The sequence below is a fragment of the Perissodus microlepis genome, chromosome 14 (genome assembly GCF_051167445.1).
Source record: "Perissodus microlepis isolate ML-2025 ecotype Zambia chromosome 14, ASM5116744v1, whole genome shotgun sequence".
NCBI lineage: Eukaryota > Metazoa > Chordata > Actinopteri > Cichliformes > Cichlidae > Perissodus > Perissodus microlepis.
The window spans coordinates 11,619,026-11,643,367 of record NC_140474.1 but is presented as its reverse complement, the minus strand read 5'-3'; the positions used below and the strand labels follow the sequence as shown (position 1 = coordinate 11,643,367).

The 24,342-nt window shown below is 42.4% G+C and overlaps 3 protein-coding genes across 3 annotated transcripts in view; 2 read left to right on the top strand and 1 right to left on the bottom strand.

Moving 5' to 3' along the window:
- The window catches only part of nxn (nucleoredoxin), a 67,798-nt gene extending 53,284 nt beyond the window's left edge, over window positions 1-14,514 (top strand). The window contains exons 3-8 of the mRNA XM_084951480.1: window positions 960-1,093; window positions 3,940-4,040; window positions 4,170-4,276; window positions 5,371-5,550; window positions 6,082-6,206; window positions 13,746-14,514. Of these exons, the coding sequence (XP_084807606.1) occupies window positions 960-1,093; window positions 3,940-4,040; window positions 4,170-4,276; window positions 5,371-5,550; window positions 6,082-6,206; window positions 13,746-13,928 (830 nt within the window). The 3' untranslated portion in view covers window positions 13,929-14,514. The remainder of the gene's footprint in view (window positions 1-959; window positions 1,094-3,939; window positions 4,041-4,169; window positions 4,277-5,370; window positions 5,551-6,081; window positions 6,207-13,745) is intronic.
- Window positions 14,515-14,707: 193 nt separating this feature from the next.
- mrm3a (mitochondrial rRNA methyltransferase 3a) lies at window positions 14,708-18,071 on the bottom strand. The gene is made up of 4 exons (XM_084951478.1): window positions 17,544-18,071; window positions 16,778-17,022; window positions 16,534-16,695; window positions 14,708-16,443 (listed from the first exon to the last, which is right to left on the bottom strand). The coding sequence occupies exons 1-4, from the start codon at window positions 17,921-17,923 to the stop codon at window positions 15,863-15,865; spliced, it is 1,368 nt and encodes a 455-aa protein (XP_084807604.1). The 5' UTR covers window positions 17,924-18,071; the 3' UTR covers window positions 14,708-15,862.
- A 161-nt stretch (window positions 18,072-18,232) lies between these two features.
- glod4 (glyoxalase domain containing 4) lies at window positions 18,233-24,210 on the top strand. The gene is made up of 9 exons (XM_084951481.1): window positions 18,233-18,549; window positions 18,734-18,783; window positions 20,883-21,003; window positions 21,107-21,251; window positions 22,576-22,712; window positions 22,838-22,924; window positions 23,014-23,127; window positions 23,209-23,295; window positions 23,386-24,210. Exons 1-9 carry the CDS (start codon window positions 18,460-18,462, stop codon window positions 23,449-23,451), a joined length of 897 nt encoding a protein of 298 aa, XP_084807607.1. The 5' UTR covers window positions 18,233-18,459; the 3' UTR covers window positions 23,452-24,210.
- The last annotated feature ends 132 nt before the right edge of the window (window positions 24,211-24,342 follow it).

The window sequence follows — 24,342 nt, the reverse complement described above, 5'->3', positions numbered from 1 at the left end:
TGAACAATTTGGGACCCCACTGCCTTTCACTGTCGATGAAAGGCCTGACTTGAGTGGTGGCAGACTAGCCCTGCAGCGTAAAGATGGAGTGCACTTTTACAATCAGGACAACAATGAAAGGCCGCGCCAGCGCAGTGCAGACGTGTCGTTCCTGCCTAATGAAGCCCCGGACAACAGCGCTCACATAAAGAGTCCATTATGAACCAGCCATACAAGCTTTTATTTATGATTACACCCCCCCCCCTTTAATTCAGCTGTACCAAATGCATCTCCAGAGCTCGCCGGGAACAATGAAAACACCTTGAAAAGGAAATGAAAAGTGTGAAAGAGAGCAGGAGGGAAGTATTTCTGACAGCCTTCATTTGCTTAAGAGGTTCGACATTTCTTTTTCTTTAACGGTGGGTGTGTGTGTGTGGGGGGGGGGGGGGGGTTCACATGCGTGCATATTTTCAAAGCAGAAAACACAAAACAGCCCTTTAAAAACATATTTCAATGACAACTGTGTGTGGTGGTTTGACATGTGACACCCTTAACGGACACAGAAAAGGTGTCTGTGGGTCTTCTGCTGAGCTGAAGCGTGACTCTTGAGTCCACATTTCAGTATCTAAGCAGCTGTTAGATGGATTACCGTGATGTTTTGTAAATATTCCTGATTCCCAGACATTAAATCCTAACAGTGTCACTGTGAGTTATAGTGGTTTTAAGTCTGAGTTAAAGCTTTGTGCAACAGTGGACAATTTGTCATGTTATTAATAATGAATGCAGCCAAATACCTATGAAAACACAGCGTCATCATCTTCAGTTGCACTTGTTCCACTGGTATGGAACAAAATACTGGCATTTAGCTCAAATCAGTGCCACGCAGCAACTCTTAGAGCCGCTAGCATGGCAATAATCTCTCGTTCTCCTTCCCATGTTTCCCCTTTCTTTGCCCCCTCTGCTTTCCTACCCTCTCTCAGGCCTGGAGTTCCCCTGGGGCCCGAAGCCATTTGCGGAGGTGGTGGCAGGACCTCTGCTCAGGAACAACAGACAGACAACAGACAGCAGCTCTCTGGAGGGACACTATGTGGGAGTGTATTTCTCAGCACACTGGGTGAGTGGAGAGAAGACAAAGAGGACCCCATCTTTTTTTCTTTTCTTTTTTTTTCCTATTCAGGGCTCCTGACTCTGTGAAAACATTGAGACATCAGAGAAAAAAGAGCGGCAGCAGCACAGCACAGCAGGAAGAGGCAGAAACAGATAAGAGAGAGGAGCGAGACTCCATTGTGTTTGACTGTTTACATTACAGCGGTTGACGATCTCCATCAGTCCTTTCACCACCAACTGTGGATCAGTCACCACACCCCAAAGACGTCACACCGTTGTTTCTTTTCTTTGCTGCCGCTGCCGATAGCCAGCGAAGGTCATGACTCACGATGCATGGAAGGCGTTAAATCATCGCTGTGCTGTTCCTGATGAGATGCGGCGCGAGCTGCCGAGGCCAGTCGGCGCAGCAGCTGCCAGAGCCGTAGCCTCAGATACCGGCTGCTCAGAATGGTGACGCCTGAATGCTGGCGCAAACCCCAAAGCCATATAAAACTGAAAGGACAAGTCACAAAAAGCAATTACAGGAGTTTATTTGCGGTGTTTTACACCAGGGTCCCCTGGTTACTCGTGTTAATCTATCTGCTACTAAAGCAGTCTCACAAAAACGAAATGCCAGCACTTTGCCTTGGCATCCTGATAGTATATTTTCTTTACTTTATTTCCCTCCTTCATGTCGGAGGGACCTAAATGCCCCATGGCAGAGACACATGCAGCGTGACCTTCTCTTGTAATGGGAGAAAACTTTAGTGTTATCACGATAGTACTAAAACAAGCTTGTGTAATGAGCAATGAACACACAGTGTTTATATCTGTAAGGTATAAGGGAAGATCGCACTTACTACACAAGATACTTTGTGCTTTTGTCCCAACGTCCCTTTGTGTTGATATGATGAAGTGCCACTGTAGGAAGCTTTAAGCTTCTCTACTTAGTAAACAGGAAGATGAGATGAGCCTTAGACATATGATATGTAATTAAGTCTAGCAAAAATACCTCAACATATTTACAGGGAAGGAAACTGAAGCAGCTTTGGCATTAATCCATATTTACAGGGAATGTGCTTACTGTGTGTATGTTAAAGATGTAGTCGCTGTGACACAAGCAATAAATCTGGCATTTTTGAAAGATTATTTTGGGGCGTTTTTGCCATTATTAGACAGGACAGTGGAGAAAGCAGGAGAGTGGTGCAGACACAGAGCAAAGGCTCCAGGCTAGAGTCGAAGTTGGGCCAGTGCATTCAGCCTTTTTGTGGAAAATGGTCGCCTTTGTCCGTTTTGATACAAGAGCATCACACAGTTGCTGCAGATTTGTTGCCTGGACAGCCATGATAGTACTACACATAACTGGATTAAGATTTGTTGACTGTGGAGGCTTTTAGAGTACTGTACAGTGAGCTTATTTTCATGTTCAAGAAACAAGTTTGAGATGTTAGAGACTAATGTTGAGACATTAGTCTCCAGCCATTGTAAAATGGGTATACTGTGATCATAAAGGGATGATTATGGTCAGCAATAATACTCAGGTAGGCTGTGGATTTTAAATGATGCGTAGTGTGGCAAGAAAATATCCCCCACACCATGACACCACCAGCAGCCTGAATCATTGATGCAAGGCAGGATGGATCCATGCTTTCCTGATTTGTTTTGTTTTTAATGCCAAATTCTGACCATAACATCTGAATATTGCAGCAGAATTGGAAACTCGTCAGACCAGACAACATTTTTTCCGATATTCTGCTGTCTAATTTTGGTCAGCCTGTGTGAATTGTAAATTTCCTGTTCTTTGCTGACAGAAGTGGCACCCAGTGGGAACTTCTGCTGCTGTAGTCCATCTGCTTCAAAGTTTTTATGTGTTTTTCTTTCAGAGATGTTCTTCTGCATACCGTTTTTAGAACCAGCGGTTATTTGAGTGCACTGTTGCCTTCCTATCAGTTGAAAGCAATCTGGCTATTCTCCTCTGACCTTTGACATCAACAAGGCGTTTGCGGGAAAGTCCCAGCAGATCAGCAGTTTCTAAAATATTCAGGCCAGCCTATCTGGCACTGACAACCGTGCCATATTCAAAGTCACCTCTCTTCCTCATTCTGATGCTCAGCTTGAATTTCAAGAGGTTGTCTTAAGCATGTTTACATTCCTAAATGCACAAAGCTGCTGCCATGTGATTGTATGATTTGATATTTGTGTTACTGAGAAGTTGAACAGGTGTACTTGGTGATGAGTGTATATGTATGTGTATTTTGGTACTTTCTGTCCTTCTGCTTCTCTTAGCTGAAGCAGTCTGCATTCATTAATTTAATTACTTATCGTTCATGGGCTAATCAATGTTTAAATAAGCACATTCTAAGAGAAGAGAAGAAAATCTATTGTCCCTGAAATCATTTTAACCTCAGTTTCACTCCATGCAAACATGTGGCATGCATTTTGTAACTCTTCAAGCTGATTTAAATATTACGTTTCTATTTTATTGTGTATTCACAGCAGAGAAAACAAAGAAAATACAGATACGAAGCAAACAGAGCATGGGAAAGAGGCTGGAAGTTGAGACTAGTCTGTTTTGCTTCTCACTGTCATGGTGCTCTGATGTCATCGTAATGCCAGCCATACCACCGCTCCCCCTTGCCTGGATAGCGTTGGCGCTCTAAACACACACAGTAGAGCAAATACTTTCTTAAGCTCGAGTATTCCTCGGGATTAACGTTTTAAACAGCCTGGATACAAAACAAAGAATTACTAGTTTGTGGAAAGGTGTTTGGCGGCAGAGAGGAAAATAGTTTTGGGGAAAAACCCTGGGAAATGAGCACCTTATTACACTTGTGACTGTGTATATTAGATGTTCACTCGTTCGCTCTCTCTCAGTGCCCACCGTGCCGCAGTTTGACTCGTGTGTTGGTGGAATCGTATCGGACCGTCAAAGAGTCGGGCCAGAAGTTTGAGATAGTGTTCGTCAGCGCCGACAGGTGAGCGACACTGCAACTGCCTTTTGCCTGTTAAGAACCCAACTGGGTCCCTGCTTACCTGTTGTTATTAAAACCAAGAAATCATCATCTGTTGTCTTCCTGTTCGGTTTTCCCCTCCAACCCGCTCAGGTCAGAGGAGTCCTTTAAGCAGTACTTCAGCGAGATGCCATGGTTGGCAGTGCCTTATTCAGATGAGGCTCGGCGATCGCGGCTCAACAGACTATACGGAATACAAGGTATTTCACCAGCTCCATCACCGTTATCGCTGAATAGGCATGTTTTTGCTGGCCTGTTATGCTATTTATCCATTGCTTTGTTGAGAGTTGCAGCCAACTGCATCACTGCACAAAAGGCAGAAAAGCATCCATCATCTCCCTGTGATAAGAGGCTGATGCTAGTGATAGTGTTGGTTAGTTACGCTGTTGTTTTTATTGGCAGATGTAAACAGCAGGAAGAAAATAGTTCTTCCTTATTAATTTAGTCAGTTTTGGCACTTTGAGCGCTACAAGTCAAGATCCTTTTAGTTACATCACATTCAAGAGAAGGCCAATTTCTTCAAAATCTAACAAATAACAGTACAGATCAGGAAAAATATGTATATGTGATGAGTACAGTGTGCCTTTTAAGATAAGAGCAGAAAGTGGATATATCTATTTTTTTTCTCTCTCTGCCAAACTTGGTTATGTCACATACTGAAACACTGGCACAAAGGCTTGACAGCTCTTTGTGCAGGGCGGGCAAAACAGCAACACAGATTGCCCTGCAGCCTGAGGAATGCGGGCTGGTTATCCAGTTTACCGTCTCACTGCGGAAGTGCCGTGCCTTCCTCTCGAGTGTGTGAGTGGATGACTGTGGATGAAGTTAGCGAAAACTGGCCGTCGGCCTGTCCTGCCAAGAATTTGAGGAATGTGTACTGGTTAACACTGCCCCCCCCCCCCCCCCCCCCCCCCCACACACACACACACACACACACACACTCACTCAAACCCCTGCAGTCTCTGATTTCCCCCACCTCAGTTAACTTCAGTCCACATGTGCAGACAGGAATTTACTGATTGCTGCTTGCTTGCCTGATTTGTGTCTGTTTCTGATAAAGGAATTGTATTTAGTGTGTGTATTTAGCACTATCAGAGGGGTAACGCACAGAGCTAGAGGGAGGTGAGAATCCCCAAAAAGAGGTTTAAAAAAAAATCTCACTGTGAAAGGGAAAAGAGTGCGTCATGATGCGATAATTAAAGGAAACGACCCATACCACCTCCCAGGCTTTTGCCCATTTCCTCCCCTCCTATGTTTCTCTTCCTTTCATCATCATCATCTTTCTCCATTCCAGGTATTCCCACATTGATTCTGTTGGACACGGAGGGTCACATGATCACGCGACAGGGCCGGGTGGAGGTGTTGAACGACCCAGAGTGCCGGCTCTTTCCCTGGCACCCTCGGCCCGTGCTCGAGCTCAGCGAGTCAAACGCCGTGCAGCTCCACGAAGGGCCCTGCCTCGTCCTGTTTGTGGGTGAGAGGCTGAGGCTTTATAATTCGGCGAAGTTCCACATGGGGCTCTGTCTGAATGAAGTGGCATTTATTTAGAGCATATTGAATGTCAGACTCTGCGGAAAATTCTTCCAATGTCGAAAGGTCCCAGAGGGAAATGCTGTGGGAAATGCTTCATGTAGTATTTACTGTTTCCATCTATTTATATGCTAATACGGGAATGCTAATGCAAAAAAGAAAATAATTTTTCCAGTGAATGGCACTGAATGATTTAGACATTAAGGTGTAGAGAGGAAACAGACATGGAAAAGAAGTTGAGAGTGCAAAGTGATGACCCTCAAAATATGAGACCACCCTGGTGTCTCCTGAGGCCAAACCAAATCGCATAACAATACTGAGGACCATCTGTACATGTAGTTTCTTTCATCTCTTCACTCATCTGTCCTCCAGTTGCCTATCCTTGCAGCAACTACTTTCACTCATCTGTTCGTTTTTTCCTCTTCCATGTGGCTTCTTCATGCTTTTAACAGAGCTCTGTTTCTCTTTAATGCAGACGCTGAGGAGGAAGGTGAATTGGAGCCAGCCAAGGAGCTGATTCAACCAATAGCGGAAAAGCTCATGGCCAAGTACAAAGCGAAGGAGGAGGAGACGCCGCTGCTGTTCTTTGTGGCTGGAGAGGTGAGATAAGCCGACAGAGTAAAATACCATTTCACACAAAACTGGCATAAGCTGGGGTTTGTTTTTTTTTTGGGGGGGGGGCGAAGTTTGAACATCCTGCTCTACCTGAGCTGTGCTTCGGGATGATTTAGTCTTTGAATGTACAGCTCAGACGATCCTGTGTTTTTGGTTTCTTTTTGTTTTGGTTTGGGGGTTTTGAGGCAGATACAGACATGATAGTGAAAATGCCAGTGCAATAACACAGCGACATGCATAAACAAACATTTCCAAACATTTCTGATTTGTTTTTAAGGAGGTGGAGACACATTAGACAAAAACAGACTCTCGGGAAATAACAGTATTCTATCCAGAGGAGGATTTCACCTTGTCACGTTGTCTTTGACCACATCCAGAAGTTACTTTCTCACTTTGGCCCTTCTGCAGTTTCTACCCACTACTGTGGGGAAACATCTGGCTCTGCTGCTGCTGCTCGGTGTTCACCACCTGCTTGCTAACTGCGTGTGACTGCTGTGAGTTACTAAAGAGTCAGTTTTCTGGAAAAACGCTGCCTGCTGCCACTAAGAGTTACCCTGCGTGAGTGGCGAGAGTGAACAGAACAGTTGAGGGTCAGAAGACCAAACAATGACTTAAACAGCAGTAAAATGACTCATAAAAGGATAAATGTAGAGTTGAAGAGATACTTTGGAAACACAAAGTTGCATATTGACATTGTCAATATATGTTTATATTCAACAATTCATTTTATCTGCTTTGGATTTGGGTATTTAAGGGGATGTATTAGTTTCAAGTAATGAAGTCAGCTTATTTACAAGTAATCCCCATGAGCCAAAAGCTCAGGCTTCAGGGTGCTCTGTAATCTCTGATGCTGCTTTCCATTTGAAGTGGGAACTGAGAAATCCACAGTTTCCAGTTGGAATTTTCCACTCTAGCGCCCCCTTCAGTCAAACTTTCCACCCAGAAAGTCAGGGCAGCCACACCAACCTTGACTTTGCAATTAAATAAAAATTAAACTTTAGAACTTGTGCATATGTGCAGTAGATGACATTTCCACAACTTCAGTGGCTACTAAAGCATTTGAGGCCCTGTTCTTGAATGTGCAAGAGAGGCATTCAGTCCCATCCATGACCTACAATTCAACTGTGCGCCTCTATCATGATGGGTAGACGCAGAGCGTGGCAGCACTCTCCCTCACAATACTGACAAATCATCCTTTCTATCTGCGCAGTATCTCCTCCCACATCTTCCCCGTGTGGGATGAACCGTGGAGTTTTCATAATACTTGTTATCTCGTGTTGTTCTGCCTTGACCTCTCCAGAACTGGTGCAGCAGCAGACATAATTACCAGATTAGCTACCTCTCCTCAGTTCCCACGCACTCTGTCCTCCAGCCAGCCTTCCTCCCAGTTCAATCTGGGGGTGACGGCACTGGTTTCTGGTGTGTCACTTGCCCAAAAGCAGGCTCCGGTTTCAGTTGCAGGTCTTGCACATGTGCTAACTGGCAGCTCAACTCTAATGTCTGCTTTGGAATATCAGTGGCACATGTACGCAGACCTAAAAAAGCTTAAGTTTTAAGGAAAGCACGAGTTGGACTGATAGCGTTTCGTGTTAAATGTGTCAGGTCAAAGAAATGTTGGCACAAACACAAAGAAACACTGTTGCACTGGAGCTTGCGGTTATTCAGGAGCAACACATGCTAAGCCGTATACTTTTACATCCATGTAGTGCAGGTCTAATTTCCTGGCTGTAGCTCAGCCGGCTATGAAATCACCAGGTTTCCCCCTCCAGACTGGGTTGCGTCAGATATCGCTTCCCATGTCAGGCATTCTGTGAAGCTTCCATGCTCTGGGCTCCTTCAGCTAAGCTTGTGTTTGCCCTGGTAGGCACACACTTCTCTGCCAGACCAGCTGCTGGGTTTTCTGTGTCCATGAGACAGCAGTATGTTGGCAGCCCCTCAGGGGGGAGGCCAGTCTGAGCTGAATGATACAGGATCTTCTTACCCAACTGTAAAAAAACATACGCCACAGGGTAGTACAGTATACTGATTTATAATCGCAGAATGAAAGATCTTTTGTTCTTTAACTTCTGCTGCGTTCTGGCTCTTGCATGCAAAATGAACTTGAGCGGTATTATCCAGTCACATATGAATTTAATAGACTTTTGTGGCAGCCAGAAGTGACTGTGATTCTGCTCTTCAAAGCTTTGTTTTTGCCTGCTTGATTTGTGTGTGTGCGTGTCCCTAAACAGAATAATTGCTTTGACTTTGAGATTATAGTGGGTTGCATAACCACTCTGGTACTATATTTATTCAAATCATAGCACACTGGCAGTTTCTTTCGCATTCATTATGTTTTAATGTAAAATGTGAATGCTTCACGTATGCACATTTTGATCATGTTAGTGGAAAGACAAGGTCATACTGTGGTCCAACATGTTTATACAGATCAATAGTATAACAGTGGTGGTCACTCGAGGATAATGCCTCGGTTTTTGCCTTAAGCCTTAATAAAATTTTAAAGAGATTACTTATGTTTTAAAAAAATGACCTTCTGCACAGTAGGTTCATTTCTGGGGTCAGCCTCAAGTGGCCATCCAAGGCACTCTACTGTTATATGGCCTTAGCTAGTAACAAATGTATATGGGGTTTTGTTTGTTTTTGCTTTTTCTGTTTCTGCGGTGAGGTGTCAAGAAAAAGCAACAAGTGGGGATATAATAACCTAACCGGCCAGTCAGAAGGGTTATGCTTAATTATCTTACCAGCTAGTGACCCAAGCAGGTCTCATTCAGCAATGTAGATGAGGGCTCTGGGTTGTGAGAAAGTCTGTGTTGTAGTAGAGATGTCCAAAGCTCGATCTTATGCCTCCATGTTTCTAAATGGATGACCGGTAACTTTACATGTGACCATGTGTGTAAGCATGTAAGCATTCACGGGAACAGTATTTTATCTATGCGGGCATTGCAGAAAATTACCTCATGCAAATATTAACAAAGCACACAGCTGAACATCAAAAAGGAAGATAAAGGCCTGTGATATTTAGCGATTGTGTGTTTATCTAGCTTGTTAGCTACTAACAGGCTACGTCCACACTAATGCATTTTTGTTTGAAAACTAATCGTTTTCTCTCAGTTTTGGCCTCCCGTCCACAGCGAAAACGGAGACTTCCTAAAACGATGACGTATGTTAGTCATATGATGCAGTCATGTGACCAATTAAACAAAGATAGCGGAGGGCATTATACAGCAGTTGTTTTGTTTGCTCTCAATTTTAACAGCCCTATTAAAGATTAATATCAGTCAGTACATGCTCCAGATAGCTTTTCTTCAAATTCTTTAACTCGCTCTCGCTTTTGCAATTTTGTACTTTTGTACTCCAACTCATTGTTAGTCCATTTAAAAAAAAAAACTCGGTGCTTTTACTCAACATTTTGCCGCGACGTTTCAAAGATCAGGAAAGTAAATAAACGACAGACAGAAATGAGGCAGGTCCAAGCTTCTTGTTTTTCACGCATGCGCAGTACTGGGACGTAAGCGTTTTCAGACGTTTCTATATGGACGCGCAATTCTGTGAAAATGACTGAAAACGCTAGTGTGGACGCGGAGCGTTTTCAGACGAATCTACTTGGGCTAGTGTGGACGTAGCCACAGTTACAGGCCAAATGGAACACAATTATTGCATTGACTGAGGCTACGTCCACACGTACACGGGTATTTTTGAAAACGAAGATTTTCCGTTTTCGTTTTAAAAAATAATCCCGTCCACACGTAAACGCAGAAATGAAGGGAAACGCTGCTAGGAACATGCCAAAGCAACAGTTGGCGATATATTCCTAACCTGTAGAAATGTTGGCCAATCAGAAGTCTAGAAGCCTCGGTGGGAAATAGTAAACAAGGATGGGGCATAGAAGCAGAACCCAGTCATATGTGTGGAAGGACAGTAACTGTGTGTGTGTATATGTAAGCATTTAAACACTGCAGAGAGTACAATTAACAGTAACAGTATTGTAGAAATTCATTTCACCGAAACAATAACGTGGCGCACAGTGTGACGTCAAAAAAGGCGCACATCTTTGATGCTGCGTTTTCTCCGTTTTTCTCGTCCACACGTAAATGCAAAAACGGAGTTTTCAAAAATATCCACCCTGGCCGGAGTTTTTAAAAATCTCCGTTTTCAGTGACCAAAAACGTGTGGACGAAAGGTGCAAACGCATAGAAAAATCTGCATTTTCAAAAATACCCGGGTACGTGTGGACGTAGCCTCAGTTTAAGTTATAACTTTTTTCCCATCTCAAGGTATAGTACTGTGTATAAGTCTTGAGACACCCCTCATTTCTTTACATTTTGCAGGGAAAATGGGAAATGGGCGAATCAATATACTGAAATTTTGAATTTTTTTGCACATTGCTATAACTGTAACTGTGTAGAAAAATTAATCTGTTGGATTTTTTTAATTAATTTATCTGTGCACCAGGTAAAAATGTTTTAAATTTCAGCAGTATAAGGTAGATATATCTATGACAATGACGACTTTTTCTCAGGATATCAAAGGTGACCTGTGAGATGGACACAACCCCAGCTCAGGGGCGAGTGGCTGGGTTCATCATTATCAGCTGAATCCTTATCAGATGGTCGATGTCTGTCTGTGAAATGCCACAATGCATCAGTAATCAGAACGAGCCTGGCACGGCCCAGCAGGTCCCACACGGTAAACACAAGCTGAGCCTTATCACAGCTGTGAGTGTGGGTTACAGCAGAGAGGCCCTTTGTCTTTTTTCTTTCTTTTGTTCTCGGCTGAGCTGCAGAGGGCCCCTCTGAAATGACTGCACCTCGTGAGAAGCAGTTTCCACAAGCCAAAAGCCACAAAAAAAAAAAAAATGCACGGAGGTGAAGACTGTTGCAGAGATTACATCTTCTCATATCGAAAATGCTGAAAAGGTCACACTGATGGATTTTGGAGTTTCTCTCGTTGTGGTTTCTTTACAGATGATCTATAATCTACGCTTCGTATGGCTGCAAGTGAGCCTGCAAGCAAGAGCTTTTATTTGTAGTCGGAGAATTAAGCAGTATTTCTCTCGTAACAACATTGTCCTTAGTGACAGCTTACATCTGTGAGCATTAAGTAGTCGATGTACGGTGATTTGCAGCATAATAAAATGGTCTATTCAGAGGAAGTTAGCTGCCTATAACAAAACACCACACTTCAATTCATCTGTTCCATCTGTTAGCAGTTTTGCAAAGTAGAGGTCACAGACTTCATCTTGGCATACTTATCCTTTTTAGGTAGCGGTGCAGCTATTTAATGAAAAGTCTGAGGGCTCATTGTGGGGTTTGATCCATTTAACAAGAGTAGCTGCGGATCCTCTGATAACAAAGAAGAGACAACAAATTGAACTTCGAGGAGTATCACATGAAGCAGGAAATCCATCCAAAGTTGCGATATCGTTGACTTTGTTCCACTTAACTCACTCTGTCACATAAATCAGTAACTAACAGCATCAGAGGCCTTTATTTAAAGTCCAGCTCTTTGTTGCAGTGCCACCCTCTGGCCTTTCCTTGTATGTTCTGCATTTGAAACTAAATCTTTGCCATATGGAAGTGATCTTTAATCTTTGAGGCTCTCCCTCCAAGCCAGCAAGCTAAGCTGAGGAGAAGCTGGGCCATCGTGTCATGAGGATGAGGAAAATGTTGCAAATGATATTAGTATAGTAGCTGTAAGCATTTAAGAGAACTATGTGACCTCGCTAAACCCAACACATGAAATTCATTCACTGAGAATAATGGATCTCTGTCCAGGCAGGAATGCCGGTTGCCGAAGCGCTCGCGGCTGGAACTTTAAGCTGAATTACGAAACTGTGATTTCATGTTCAGCCTCAATAATTGATGGCCCTCTCGAGCTTGTTTGAAAGTTGCTGCTTGCCTTCCCCCCCGTAGTGATTCATATCTATAATCTCTGGGTACAGAGGTTGTAATCCAGACTTGTTAAGGGGTGAAAGGTGACATCAAGCCTCAGGCTAAAAAAATGGTGAAGCTGTTTTAAAATAACTGGAAAGAACTCAAACTGGAATCCCCACTATACACCCAGCAGCAATGTATTTTTAACACACCCCCTCTCAAATCTGCACTGCTCCATCTCCCGCTAACATTAATATGCTCTGCGATGGGAGTCAAATCTGATGCGGGTGAGCTTTTGATAAAGGAGGGATGCTTCTGGATGCCCACCGGGGTCCTTCCCGTCTTTCTACGCAGCAGGATGTGTGACTAAGGAGCGGCTCTGTGGTCTCCCTGGGCAGGCCGCCTGCAGGAAGATGGCAGAGAAGAGTTTCTCATATTCTCTTTCAAGAAGTGTGCATTAATAAATGGTGCCAAGCAGTTCTGGATTTTATAGCGTGGCATAGTTCAAGTGGAGGGTGCTGTCCTCGTTTTCTGAAGTGTGAACCGCTGTGGAGTACGGAAATGTCTAGAGTGTCTCCTCCAGGTTTTTGGTTGTACTTCAAATGCCATGTCAGCAAATGTGGCCAGTATAAAAGCTCCCTCTTATCTCCCAACAAGAATCCCCATGCCATGTACAGAACTGCATCACTTGCAATCCTGTTGATCTTTGTGGGACATTTTCAGGCATTTTAGGTGACATTTCTACACTGGAGGTTTAGCTGTTTGATTATGCTGCAGTAGAGTTGGGATTCACAGCCTTCTTTCACTTGCAGCCCCTTTTAAATAAAACTGTGAGCCTGTTTACACTTTTAAAATGCATCTTTGGAGCGCTGCGCACAGTGTCATCAGCAAGCACTAGATTTGTTTAGCTCGAACTAGCAATGAAAACAAAATGTTTGAAGTGCTAATATACATGTACCGGCAGTTCTAACTGCTGACAGTTCTTGAGAGAACTTCTGGTCTGATTACTCATGTTGAGCCAATCATATGTAAGATTTGCCCACTCACCAAAATTATGCTAAAACTTCCAGGCTGAACCTTACACTTGGTGGTGTAGCATTAATCCAGATTACTTGTCTTTTTGAAATGCATTGGCCTCGATAGAGGATATTTTCTTCTAGTTTTTTTTCTTTAATAATTTAGAGACTGAAGTTGTCACATTGTGCAATAAATTAAATGAGGTGTAGAACTGAAGTCATGCAAAAGAAAAAATGTTGAATTCACTATGTTCAGAATGTTCAGAACTCGCAGCAACCCAAAACTACAGGGAACAAAGACTTTATATATTTGTATATTTTTATTTTCCTCTCCATCATGATGGAATTTCTTGTGGTATCCCAACCTGTAATGTCAGGAGGCTATACGTGACAAGACTTGAAACTTGAAACATGTGATGAAAGGATGGAGAAGGCAAAGATTTTGCAGTTAAACTTTTTTTTTTTACAATTTTAATCACAGGCTTGCTTTAGTCAAAGCAATGACAGATTTGTGTCATTTTGGCCTGAGTCCCACCGGAGGCCCTGATTGTAGTTTAACCATTCCCGCATGTGAGGAATGTACCGCTCTATCACACAAAATCACACTCAGCGCTGTACTTCCTTCTCTTTCCCTGCAGGATGACATGAGCGACTCTCTGCGAGACTACACCAACCTCCCCGAAGCGGCACCTCTGCTCACGATCCTGGACATGTCGGCCCGTGCTAAGTACGTTCGCGATGTGGAGGAGATCACGCCGGCCGTGGTGGAGCAGTTTGTCGGCGACTTCCTGGCTGAAAAGCTCAAACCGGAGCCCATCTAAAGAGACTGTCCACGTATAAACTGGACATATTACATGGGACTCACGCCATCATCCATCCCTGACCTATTGCTACACCCCACAGTTTCCAAGCTCCCACTCTCTCTCCCAGCTACAATCCTGACTGTTAGAGAGATGTCTCACTTTTTACTGGCATTTTAGCATTTTTATTTTAGATGTGTTCCTCTTTCATGGAGTCCCCTCTTTCTCCTGTGGTGCCTTGCATTGACTATAGTCCATACAGTAATATATATGGAGATTCTGTTGTTTCTTTCTTTCTTTTTGCCTCAGAATTTTTTTTTTTTTTATTCTCTCATGGTGGCATTTCTAGAGAAAACGGAGAATTACCCAGTGGACCTACTTATACAGCCAATCTTTTGCTTTCTGTTTTGTCTGCAAGATTCTTGTTACTTTTGTTTTCTGAATGAAGTTAAGAAAGAATAAATCTTTTTTTTTTTTTTTTTTTTTACAGTTGTATTTCACCTGTAGTGCAGATGTGCTAAACTTGAGTTGGATGTAGCTGTACGCCTTCTTGGCCCTATTTAAATAAATAAATATCCCACAGTTTGACAGGTGCACATACAGTAAAGAGCATGTTCTACTTGCTTGTGACAGACCAGTGACTGATGTTTTAACCCCCCTGTCTTCTTGTGTCATGACATGAGTGAAAGTCATCTCTAGTCGGTTCTCATCTCAAAGTCATTATGAGGACTTTCTGTGAAGGTCCCCCTAATGGGAAAAAGTCCAGATTTTTATTTTTTTTCTAGAGGCACAAAAATGGCTTGTTTTTTTTTTTTTTGAAAAGTTGAATGTATAAATCCCTTTTATATCCTGTTACCTTAGTCATAGCTTCTCACACCAATTAAATATTCACTGGCAAGCACAAGAGTTTTGTTCCTGCTAAGTTTTATCAATAAAGTTAGCTCTTGAATATGGAAAAGACGCATAGTGCAGTGACGCTCCAGTTCCTTTCTCAGAAGTTTAAACTGTGTGGGATCAAATGACAAACTTAATGTTGCATTTATTATGGGAGAGTCTGTACCTCGACTCTTTCTGCTGATGCACTAAAATCTCAGGTGGAATAGAAACTTCTGACCTTGAGCTGTACTGGTAAGCAGGGTAAATGTCTGCACTTTTGCATAAACAATATAGCTGCTAATAAAAAAAAATAAAAATTTTTTTTCCTTTAATAAGAGCAGACACCTGGTTAAGGCTCCAACAGAAAACTATTAGAAGGGAAGAAATGGCTGCTTTTCTTTTTTTGCTTACCTTCCAGCACAAGGTTTATTATGAACTTAAAAGTATTTGATGCAATCTTGATTAACACATACAGCAAAGCTTGTGTGTGGGGGGAAAAAGTTGCAGTATTACAGAAATTTGATGTATTTTGTTGCTAATACAAATATTTAAATTAAAGCGCACCTTTAAAATTTCCATGAATATATGAGGAACTGAGGGTAGTTGTTTTAAGGAACTCACCAAAAATTCTTTGACCAATCAACTGTATTCATCATAATAATTCAAACTTCCTTTTAACAGGAAGAGACCTCCAACAGAACCACATTCAGGGACTCTTTTGGGGGTAAGGGGGGAGAAAGAGGGGAAAAAACAGAAAAAAACAGGAGCATGGAGAGGAGGAGTTAATGATGTGAATTAATGGCATGTATACTGATGAAGTGAGGCGAGTGGAGACAAAATGCTCAGTACAGCAAGGAAAGTTTGAGCCAGTAGTTTCATAACTGAGGGATGCTTCCCAGTCACCTAATCCAGATTTATCTCTAAGGCTTATCTGTAGATAATGCTTTATTTTTGGTTTGGTTTTTTTGCAGTGAAAGAAAACACATTCAAATTCACATAAATCAGAAACACAGTTTGCAAATTTACTGTTAAGAGTATTATATGGGACACTCTGTTCAGTCTGACATTTAATAGAAGCATCATGGAAACTGTCTCTCAGCTTTACATTGACGTTTCTTTCCAGATGTTTGCAGTAGTTTTAAGAGTTGCTTCCTGCCTTCAAACAGAAGAATGCTAGCTGCCATGGCAGAATTCAAGCTGTCCACATCAGGAACAACGGGAATAAAGAGCCTATGGCCGTCAGTTTTCTCTGCCAACTGGACTGCTTCTAGGCTCAAACCATTCGTCTCACCACCTATCACAAGAGCAGTTGGGCTTTGAGCCCAACTGTCATAGTACAGCTTAGTGTCCACTCTGGGGAGTGAAAGTCCCTCATGTTCAGAGTCCGAATCAGAATCGTAATCCTCGTACTCCATGTTTTTGCGGTTGGGTCTTGAGCTGACCCAGCCATAATCTCCAGCTTTGGAGGGTTCAGGAGACACATTAACCTCTACTTCTCTACTTCTGTCGGGGCTGCCACTGCTGTCAGCCACGTGGACAGTCACGGGTTTAGGGAGATGGTTTTCAACATCATCCCAGTCAAGGCTGGGATAGATGGGAAGGCGGAAATGGGCGCCCATTGCTGCACGGAGAACTTTAGGCTCCCAAACATCCACACAACCTGTTTGGAAAAAAATGCAAAGTTCCCAAAATTCAAAGGAAGGTTTCACAGGATTATTAATTTGATCTCTAATAATTACTGTAAACCTACCCTTTGTGAGGAGGGCATTATGACAGCCAGCAGCAGCAGCACATCGCAGCATAGTCCCGAGATTCCCAGGATCCCGGATGTTGTCACATATCAGAGACAAAGGCACTGAGTGACCTTTACTTGCAAAGTTTAACCGTGACGGATCTGGGCGAGAAAATATCGCTGCAGAAGAAGAGGTCAGAGTCAGAAATAATTGAGATATTAGTGCTTCATCGTGAGCCAAAAAAGAAAATCTGACCCTTACCGATCACTCCCTGTGGGGCTACAACGTCAGACCAGAGCTTGATGTCCTCAAACTTGACTTTCACTAGTGTGGCCCTTCTCAGCTTATCTAAGGGCAGCTCTCTGAGTCGATCCACCGTGCTGAAGAACACAGTCTGTGGTTTAGCACCAGCATCCAGGGCGTCACAGATCAAACGCCTGCCTTCAAGAAGGATTTTACCCTGGTGGTCCCGAAACGTCCTGGAACGAGCCACACTCACTAACCTCCTAGAGCAGAGACGTGGAGAAAGAGGAGGAGAAGGAAGGAATGGCTTCAGAAGGATGAGGACAGCTACAAAATCTATGTCTACCTTGGGACAAGATGTTGATGGAGGGCCACATGCACCCGGGTGTCCTGACATACATACTGCAGTTCTTGACCTTCTCATAAAATTACACAGTTCCTCTCTTGGCACCCTATCATATCCTTTCTCTAGATCCACAAAGTTACAGTCCGACTCCTTCTGACCATCTCAATATTTCTCCATCAGTTCTCTCAAAGCAAACATCACATTTGTACTGCTCTTTTTCACTCACTCATCACCTCTCTCGTTAAACAAGCTTCAAAAACTCTTTCCCACATCTCCATGGTATGGCTCATCAGCTTTATCTCTCTGTGGTTACTACATCTCGGCACATCAACTTTGTTCTTGCTGTATTCCTAATAATTGTGCTTTTGTTTTGTATGCCAGGGCCCATGGCCTCTGGCTCAATCACCTCTGCTACTGCCCTCACTCGGTGAGACTTACGCCAGTCTTTTATCTCCAGGCGAAGCCCTCTCATAGCGCAGTCCGTCCACTTCATTCTTTGTCACAGTAAAAGCATGTTTCGTAGCTGACTGCGCATCAGTCCTCGTCCTGACAGAGTTTCTCTCTTCGTGATGCTGTGTTGCTGAAGATATGATTCTTCCCCTGGTCTCCCTCTGGATCTTTGGCTCGTCTGACTGAATCTGAGGCGCCTTTATGACTTTTCCCGTCTCGTTTTCAGGAAACAGCACTCTGACAGGTTTCCTCCTCAGTCCGCGTACATACCGTTTTGATTCCACAGTGACACAGCTCCTGGTTGTTAGGAAAGCATGTCGCTCTATCATGGAAATCAGGCAGATCATGCTTCTTGTGTACGCTGCCATTTTGCCTGCTTTCTTCTTCTCTCATCTGTCAGGATGTTTCAGAAATACAAGCTAACCCGCCTAGCGCCACCAGCTTTTAATAGCTGATATTGCGTTTACAAATTAAAAATAAACCAAACACATTTGGTGGCGTTATTAATGTAATTATTTAATAACATAATGTGTCCCTATATTGTTAAACGAGTCCTATAGTAGCCGTTTTTTGTTTTTGTTTTTTACATTTATTGATGCTTCAAACTTGACGTTTGATCATAATCTCGCGAGAAAACAATGACACATTGGTCAAACCATTAACCTGAGCAGTTAGGGGGGGGATTGTGAATTTTATACATTGTACTTTAACGTACAGTCGCCGTTCTTTGCTTTAATACTAGAGCAGCACTAATAATAACGACAGGTGGTGTAACACATTATCCAGCGTTTTTTTTTTTCGTTTTGTAGTTTTACTTGCAAATAGCCGGTATGTGTTCATTGGTGATTACCAGTCGAGCACAGAAAAATCGATACGACCACAGGTAGCACGGCTGTCAACAAACATGGCTTTGAGACGAGCGCTGCATTTTGTTTTCAAAGTTGGTGACAGGGCTAAAACTGCCACCTTTTACAGAGATGTTCTAGGTATGAAGGTAAGTTTTCTGAGCTGCATTTAAATGTAGGATTGGACTGAAGCCGCCGTAGACTAGCAGCTTTTGCTGATATCGGATAATTTCAGGGTTGCACAACCTGAGCAAATTTCCATAGTTATCATTGTATAAGTGGAAATGGACATCACTGAATTGTAATGTTCTCACTACTTGTTATTTATTTCAGATTTTAAGACACGAAGAGTTTGAGGAAGGCTGCAAGGCAACTTGTAATGGGTATATAAGACACAACTCCAGTTGAATCTTGAGCTCAGTATAACGCTAAATAAAAGTCCTGTGGGGGGAAAAAAGTATTTGCCACCTTCCTGTTACACTTTCATGTTTCAAATCAAGGTCAAACAAATCAGGGCTTAATGAAACTATGTATTGCCCCCTAAACCTAATAACTGGTTATGCCACCTTTGGCAGCACGAACTGTTATCAAGCGTTTAAGATAACGGTCAAAAGGTCTTTCACGTCACTGTGGAGGAATTCTGACCAACTCTTCTTTTCAGAATTGTTTGCACTCAGCCACAATGGATGGTTTTCCAACATGGACAAAACGCTTTAATGTCAGATTTACGTCTGGACTCTCTCTCTCTCTCCCTCCCTTTTTAAGCCATTCAGAGGTAGACTTGCTAGGGTGTTTTGGTCTGTTTTTTATTGTTGAATCATGAACACTGACCTTAAATGAGGCAAGGGAAACGTGCAGTTCTTTAAATGTTGTTCTGGGTTCTTTAGTGACTAGATTAGTTGTTAATGCACTCCTGGAGGAATTTTGGTAGGCTGGCCACTAATGGAAAGTTTTCTCCATTTGTGGATAAGTGGATAATGGCTCTCACCATGATTTACTGGAGTCCCAAATCCATACAAAGGGCCTTGTAATGCTTTCCAGACTGATAGTGTTAGTCAGTAACTGAACTATCAGTGACTTTTTTTTCCAAATGTGTTTCTTTAGATCATGGCATGATGTGTTTCTTTTAGATATCTTTCAACCAGGTTCTGTTAGGTCTGTCTCATTTTTTTAAAAACATTGCCAGTGGATATTTTTTTTAATTCACTCAGGTTATGTCTGTAAAGGTTCTCAGTCATCCAGGTCATCGTAGTCAAAGGAGCTTGCAAAGAAAAGCGTCTGGACTTCTTTAAGTTTACTTGAAGACGTTTCACCTCTCATCCGAGAAGCTTCTTCAGTTCTAAGGTCAAATGGTGGAGAGTCCCAGATATAAACCTAGTGGGAGTATCCCCCCACAGAGGGACAAAAGGACCCCCTGATGATCTTCTAATCGCCTGAGCCAAGGTGTGAAACTGGGTGTGGGTCCCAATCAGCCAGAGTTTCGGGTGTGTTCATTGTGAAACCTGGCCCCACCTTATCATGCGAATTCCTGAGGTCAGATGGCCCAGGATGTGAGTGGGCGTTAAGGCGTCTGGGAAGGGATCTCAAAACTGGATTATAGATGGCAGAGAGTTGGTGTCGTAAACCCCCGCCTCTGTTCAAAGATGGTCGCTCACAGTGGACATAGATGGCTTCTTTCACTCCTCTTTCAAACCATCTGTCCTCTCTGTCCAAAATGTGAACATTGGCATCCTCGAAAGAGTGTCCTTTATCCTTAAGATGCAGATGGACTGCTGAGTCTGCTGAGTCAGACTCCATCTGCATCTTAAGGATAAAGGACACTCTTTCGAGGATGCCAATGTTCACATTTTGGACAGAGAGGACAGATGGTTTGAAAGAGGAGTGAAAGAAGCCATCTATGTCCACTGTGAGCGACCATCTTTGAACAGAGGCGGGGGTTTACGACACCAACTCTCTGCCATCTATAATCCAGTTTTGAGATCCCTTCCCAGACGCCTTAACGCCCACTCACATCCTGGGCCATCTGACCTCAGGAATTCGCATGATAAGGTGGGGCCAGGTTTCACAATGAACACACCCGAAACTCTGGCTGATTGGGACCCACACCCAGTTTCACACCTTGGCTCAGGCGATTAGAAGATCATCAGGGGGTCCCTTTGTCCCTCTGTGGGGGGATACTCCCACTAGGTTTATATCTGGGACTCTCCACCATTTGACCTTAGAACTGAAGAAGCTTCTCGGATGAGAGGTGAAACGTCTTCAAGTAAACTTAAAGAAGTCCAGACGCTTTTCTTTGCAAGCTCCTTTGACTCACTCAGGTTATCTTTGACTAATATTAAAATTTGTTTGATGGTCTAATAAATATCACTGTAACAAACATGCAAAACATACAAAATCAGGAAGAGGGCAAATATTTTTTCACAGGACAATGCAGATGTTGATACACTAGTGGTAAACCTGCCTTCACCCCCTACCCATACAGCCCCTATGATGGGAAATGGAGCAAGACAATGGTTGGCTTTGGTCCAGAGGATGACCATTTTGTTGCTGAACTGACCTACAACTATGGTGTGGGAGAATATAAACTTGGCAATGACTTCTTGGTGGGTGAGAGTTTGTTTTGACATTGCATGCAGGAAAAGATTGTCTTGTTATTCAGTGTACAGTGGCAATAATGGGATATTTGTACGTGTGTTTTCATGTTAGGGGATCACTCTGCAGTCGAGCCAAGCTGTAAGCAATGCTAAATGTCTTGGGTGGCCTCTCACTGAGGTGGGAGAGGCTCTGTATCTGACTCAGGCTCCTGGAGGCTATCCTTTCTATCTGGTGGACAAAGAGCAACCTCATAATGGTGAGTGTCACACAAGTCAAATCTGCCTGCTCCTTCTTCAGCTTCTTCCTCATTTTCTTGGGTTTCTAGCAGGCTGGATGCAACAAAGGCATATTGTTTTTTTGGTTTTTTTTGTTGTTTTTTTTGGGGGGGGGGTTGCTTCATAAACCTCCATCAAGGATCAAATCCTTACATGCACAAACTTAAATGAATACTTTGCAACTTCATATTGATCAGAGTTCAATATTGACTTTAGAGAAAAGGCTGTAATGTCCATTCTTGACAGTTCTGATCACGTAGGGTTTCTCTCCATGACATAGTTGGAGCGATCTATCAAAACCTGCTTAATAGTTTCCATCTCCTCACATGTGCCACACATGTTCCACATATGGATGCTTCCTCACTAGTGACAGCTGTTAAATCTGTCTCTGACCCTGTATGAAAAAAGGCATATGATCACTGAGCTGGAATCAGAATCAACAGAATTAATCCCGGGATTATGTGGAAAAAGTGTAAGCAGGTGCTGGGTAAGAATTTTAAGGAAACCCAGATGTCTTAAGTATAGCAGCTCAATTCTGAATCTTATTTCTTTTAAGGGTTTATTTGTGCACATCCAGAGTCACTTTCCAGCAGTCATAAAGCGTGATTATCAAAACACCAGATGCCAGTTTATATGATGTGAATCATTTTATAAGCTAAAATACCAAATTTGAGTTTATTAAAGCTTTACAAATAAGAGTTGCTAATTTTCACATATGCACTTACTTTTTATTTAAAATACATTATTTAGACATAATTTAAAATTCCATATTTATGCTGTGTAACCATATCTTCCCTTAGAACTGACGAAAAATATTCCCATTGAACTTGTGATTTCCTGCCTCTTTGGTGCTAAACAAAGCCTCCCAAAGAAGTTAAATATCAATGGAAAGCCCAGGATGTCCTCTGCTCATACATGAGGACTTATTAGGGTAGGTCAAATAAGTCAAAAGATATAGACCAAAAACAAGTGCCCATTGCGGAGGACATAAATGAATAGGCTGTTTCTCAGGAGTGTATATATTTATTTTTTCATATGCAGCCGATGACACACAAGTGTAGTGTGTTCACACAGTGGTTTGATCCTCTGCATGTATCCTTAGCGCAAGATACTGAGGTGTGTGTGTGTGTGTGTGTGTGTGTGTGTGTGTGGTTAAAAGAGACAATTTTATGAATATGTGTGTTTATGGCTGAATGCAGCTTGCAGTAAAAAAGTGCTGTAAGTGCTCAAATAGAGTAGAAAAGGACTACAGAAGTACCCATCTGTTAACCTGTTAACCACTTACTTTCTGTAATCTGTTCCCAGACCCTGTGCAGAAGGTTTGTCTCGGGGTATCAGACCTCCAAAGATCGACTCACTACTGGTCCACACTCTTGGGGATGAAAGTGATGGACAAAAATGAGGAAAAGAAGACGGTGCTCATGGGATTTGCAGACAGTCAAGTGAGTCAAAGAAATTAAACGTTAAACTCTAAGATAAGTTTAAAATAGTTCTATTGTTGAAGTTTGAATTGTATGTTTTGTGGTTTATGTTGATGCCTGAGTAATATGCGTCAATTTTTTTGTAGTGTAAACTGGAGCTTCAGGACATTGGAGGGATGGTTGACCATGGAACAGCTTTTGGGAGAATAGCGTTTTCATGCCCGCGGGAGCAAGTAAATTATTATTTTCTAAACAGCTAATGTCAACTTGCAGATAAATTATTTCCAACAACATTATAATGAGATATTATTACGTTCCTCAGCTTCCGGATATTGAAGCCTTGATGAAAAAGGAAAATCAGAAAATTCTCACCCCATTGGTCAGCTTAGACACTCCTGGAAAAGCTACAGTAGAAGTGGTTATTTTGGCTGACCCTGTAAGCACGTTCCCAAAATAATGCTGAAATGATGTCAAATTCATTAAGTTAACAATATTAAACGTAAAATGTTTGCTTTAGGATGGCCATGAGATTTGTTTTGTGGGAGATGAGGCCTTTAGGCAGCTTTCCATGTTGGATCCCAAAGGGAATGAATTCCTTGATAAGGTTGGTGTTACTATAACACATAGCCCTCAAATGCTTATCCAGCATGTGTCAGATATTCACTGTGCTTGTCATCCTTTTAACACTTTTCAGGCTATGGCTGAAGATAAAAGTGATGAATGGTTTGCCAAACACAACAAACAGAAGACTGCTGCATGAGATGGAGCAGCCGACCTGTCAGTTTTCATCATTTAATGAGGATGAGATGCCGCACAACGCACCTGTAGCATAGATCTGCCTTAGGCTGGCAGCGTAAATTTAATTTTGTGTTATGTAAAAACATTTGTGCCCTGAGATGATGTAATGGACCACTTGTTATGGATTTTTTTTCCCCAATAAATATTCTTCCTAAAAGCAAGGCTGAGTGATGGGCAAAAAACATTAAGTCAAGTCAGTTTTATCTATAAAAGACATTTCAATGTGATCTTAATTTTAGGCGAAAAGGGGACACTGAGAGAAGTTGGGCCAGCTTAATCTCATAATAAAGTATTACCAGGACTTCATAGCTTAAATTTGGTCTTGCACCTCTACTGAGTCTCCACCAACCTTATGTGCATATTCCTCTTACAGCTGTAGTAAAACAACATGTTTGCACAGTTTCTAACTGATTTTGTGGTAATTATAAAACACAGATTACTCAATGGGCCCACCATGTACAGGCTCTATGGGCTTTTGGTCTTATCCTAGAAATATGACATATCCAATAAAGAGCCACAAAACAATAGAAATGACATAAAATGGATATACACAGATGCAAAAATGACCAAATGACATCTGCATGGTCTGCGGTTCTCTCTTTCAGTTCTGTTGTTTGTGCACATGAACCTGTTGTTTTATATTCTATCCATGTCTACCTGTATTTAGAAAACATGTGCCATATAGCATAATAGAAAATAAAGGTTTTATATGTATAATTAAGGAGAATTTGCCTGATTTTTGTATGTTCTTCCTCATTAGTTGAAGCATTTTGCATATATGCAAACAATCAAATGACCAAAAGGCTGGCAGGTGCAGGGATGTTACCTGAGAATGTAGAAATACGTTTTTTCC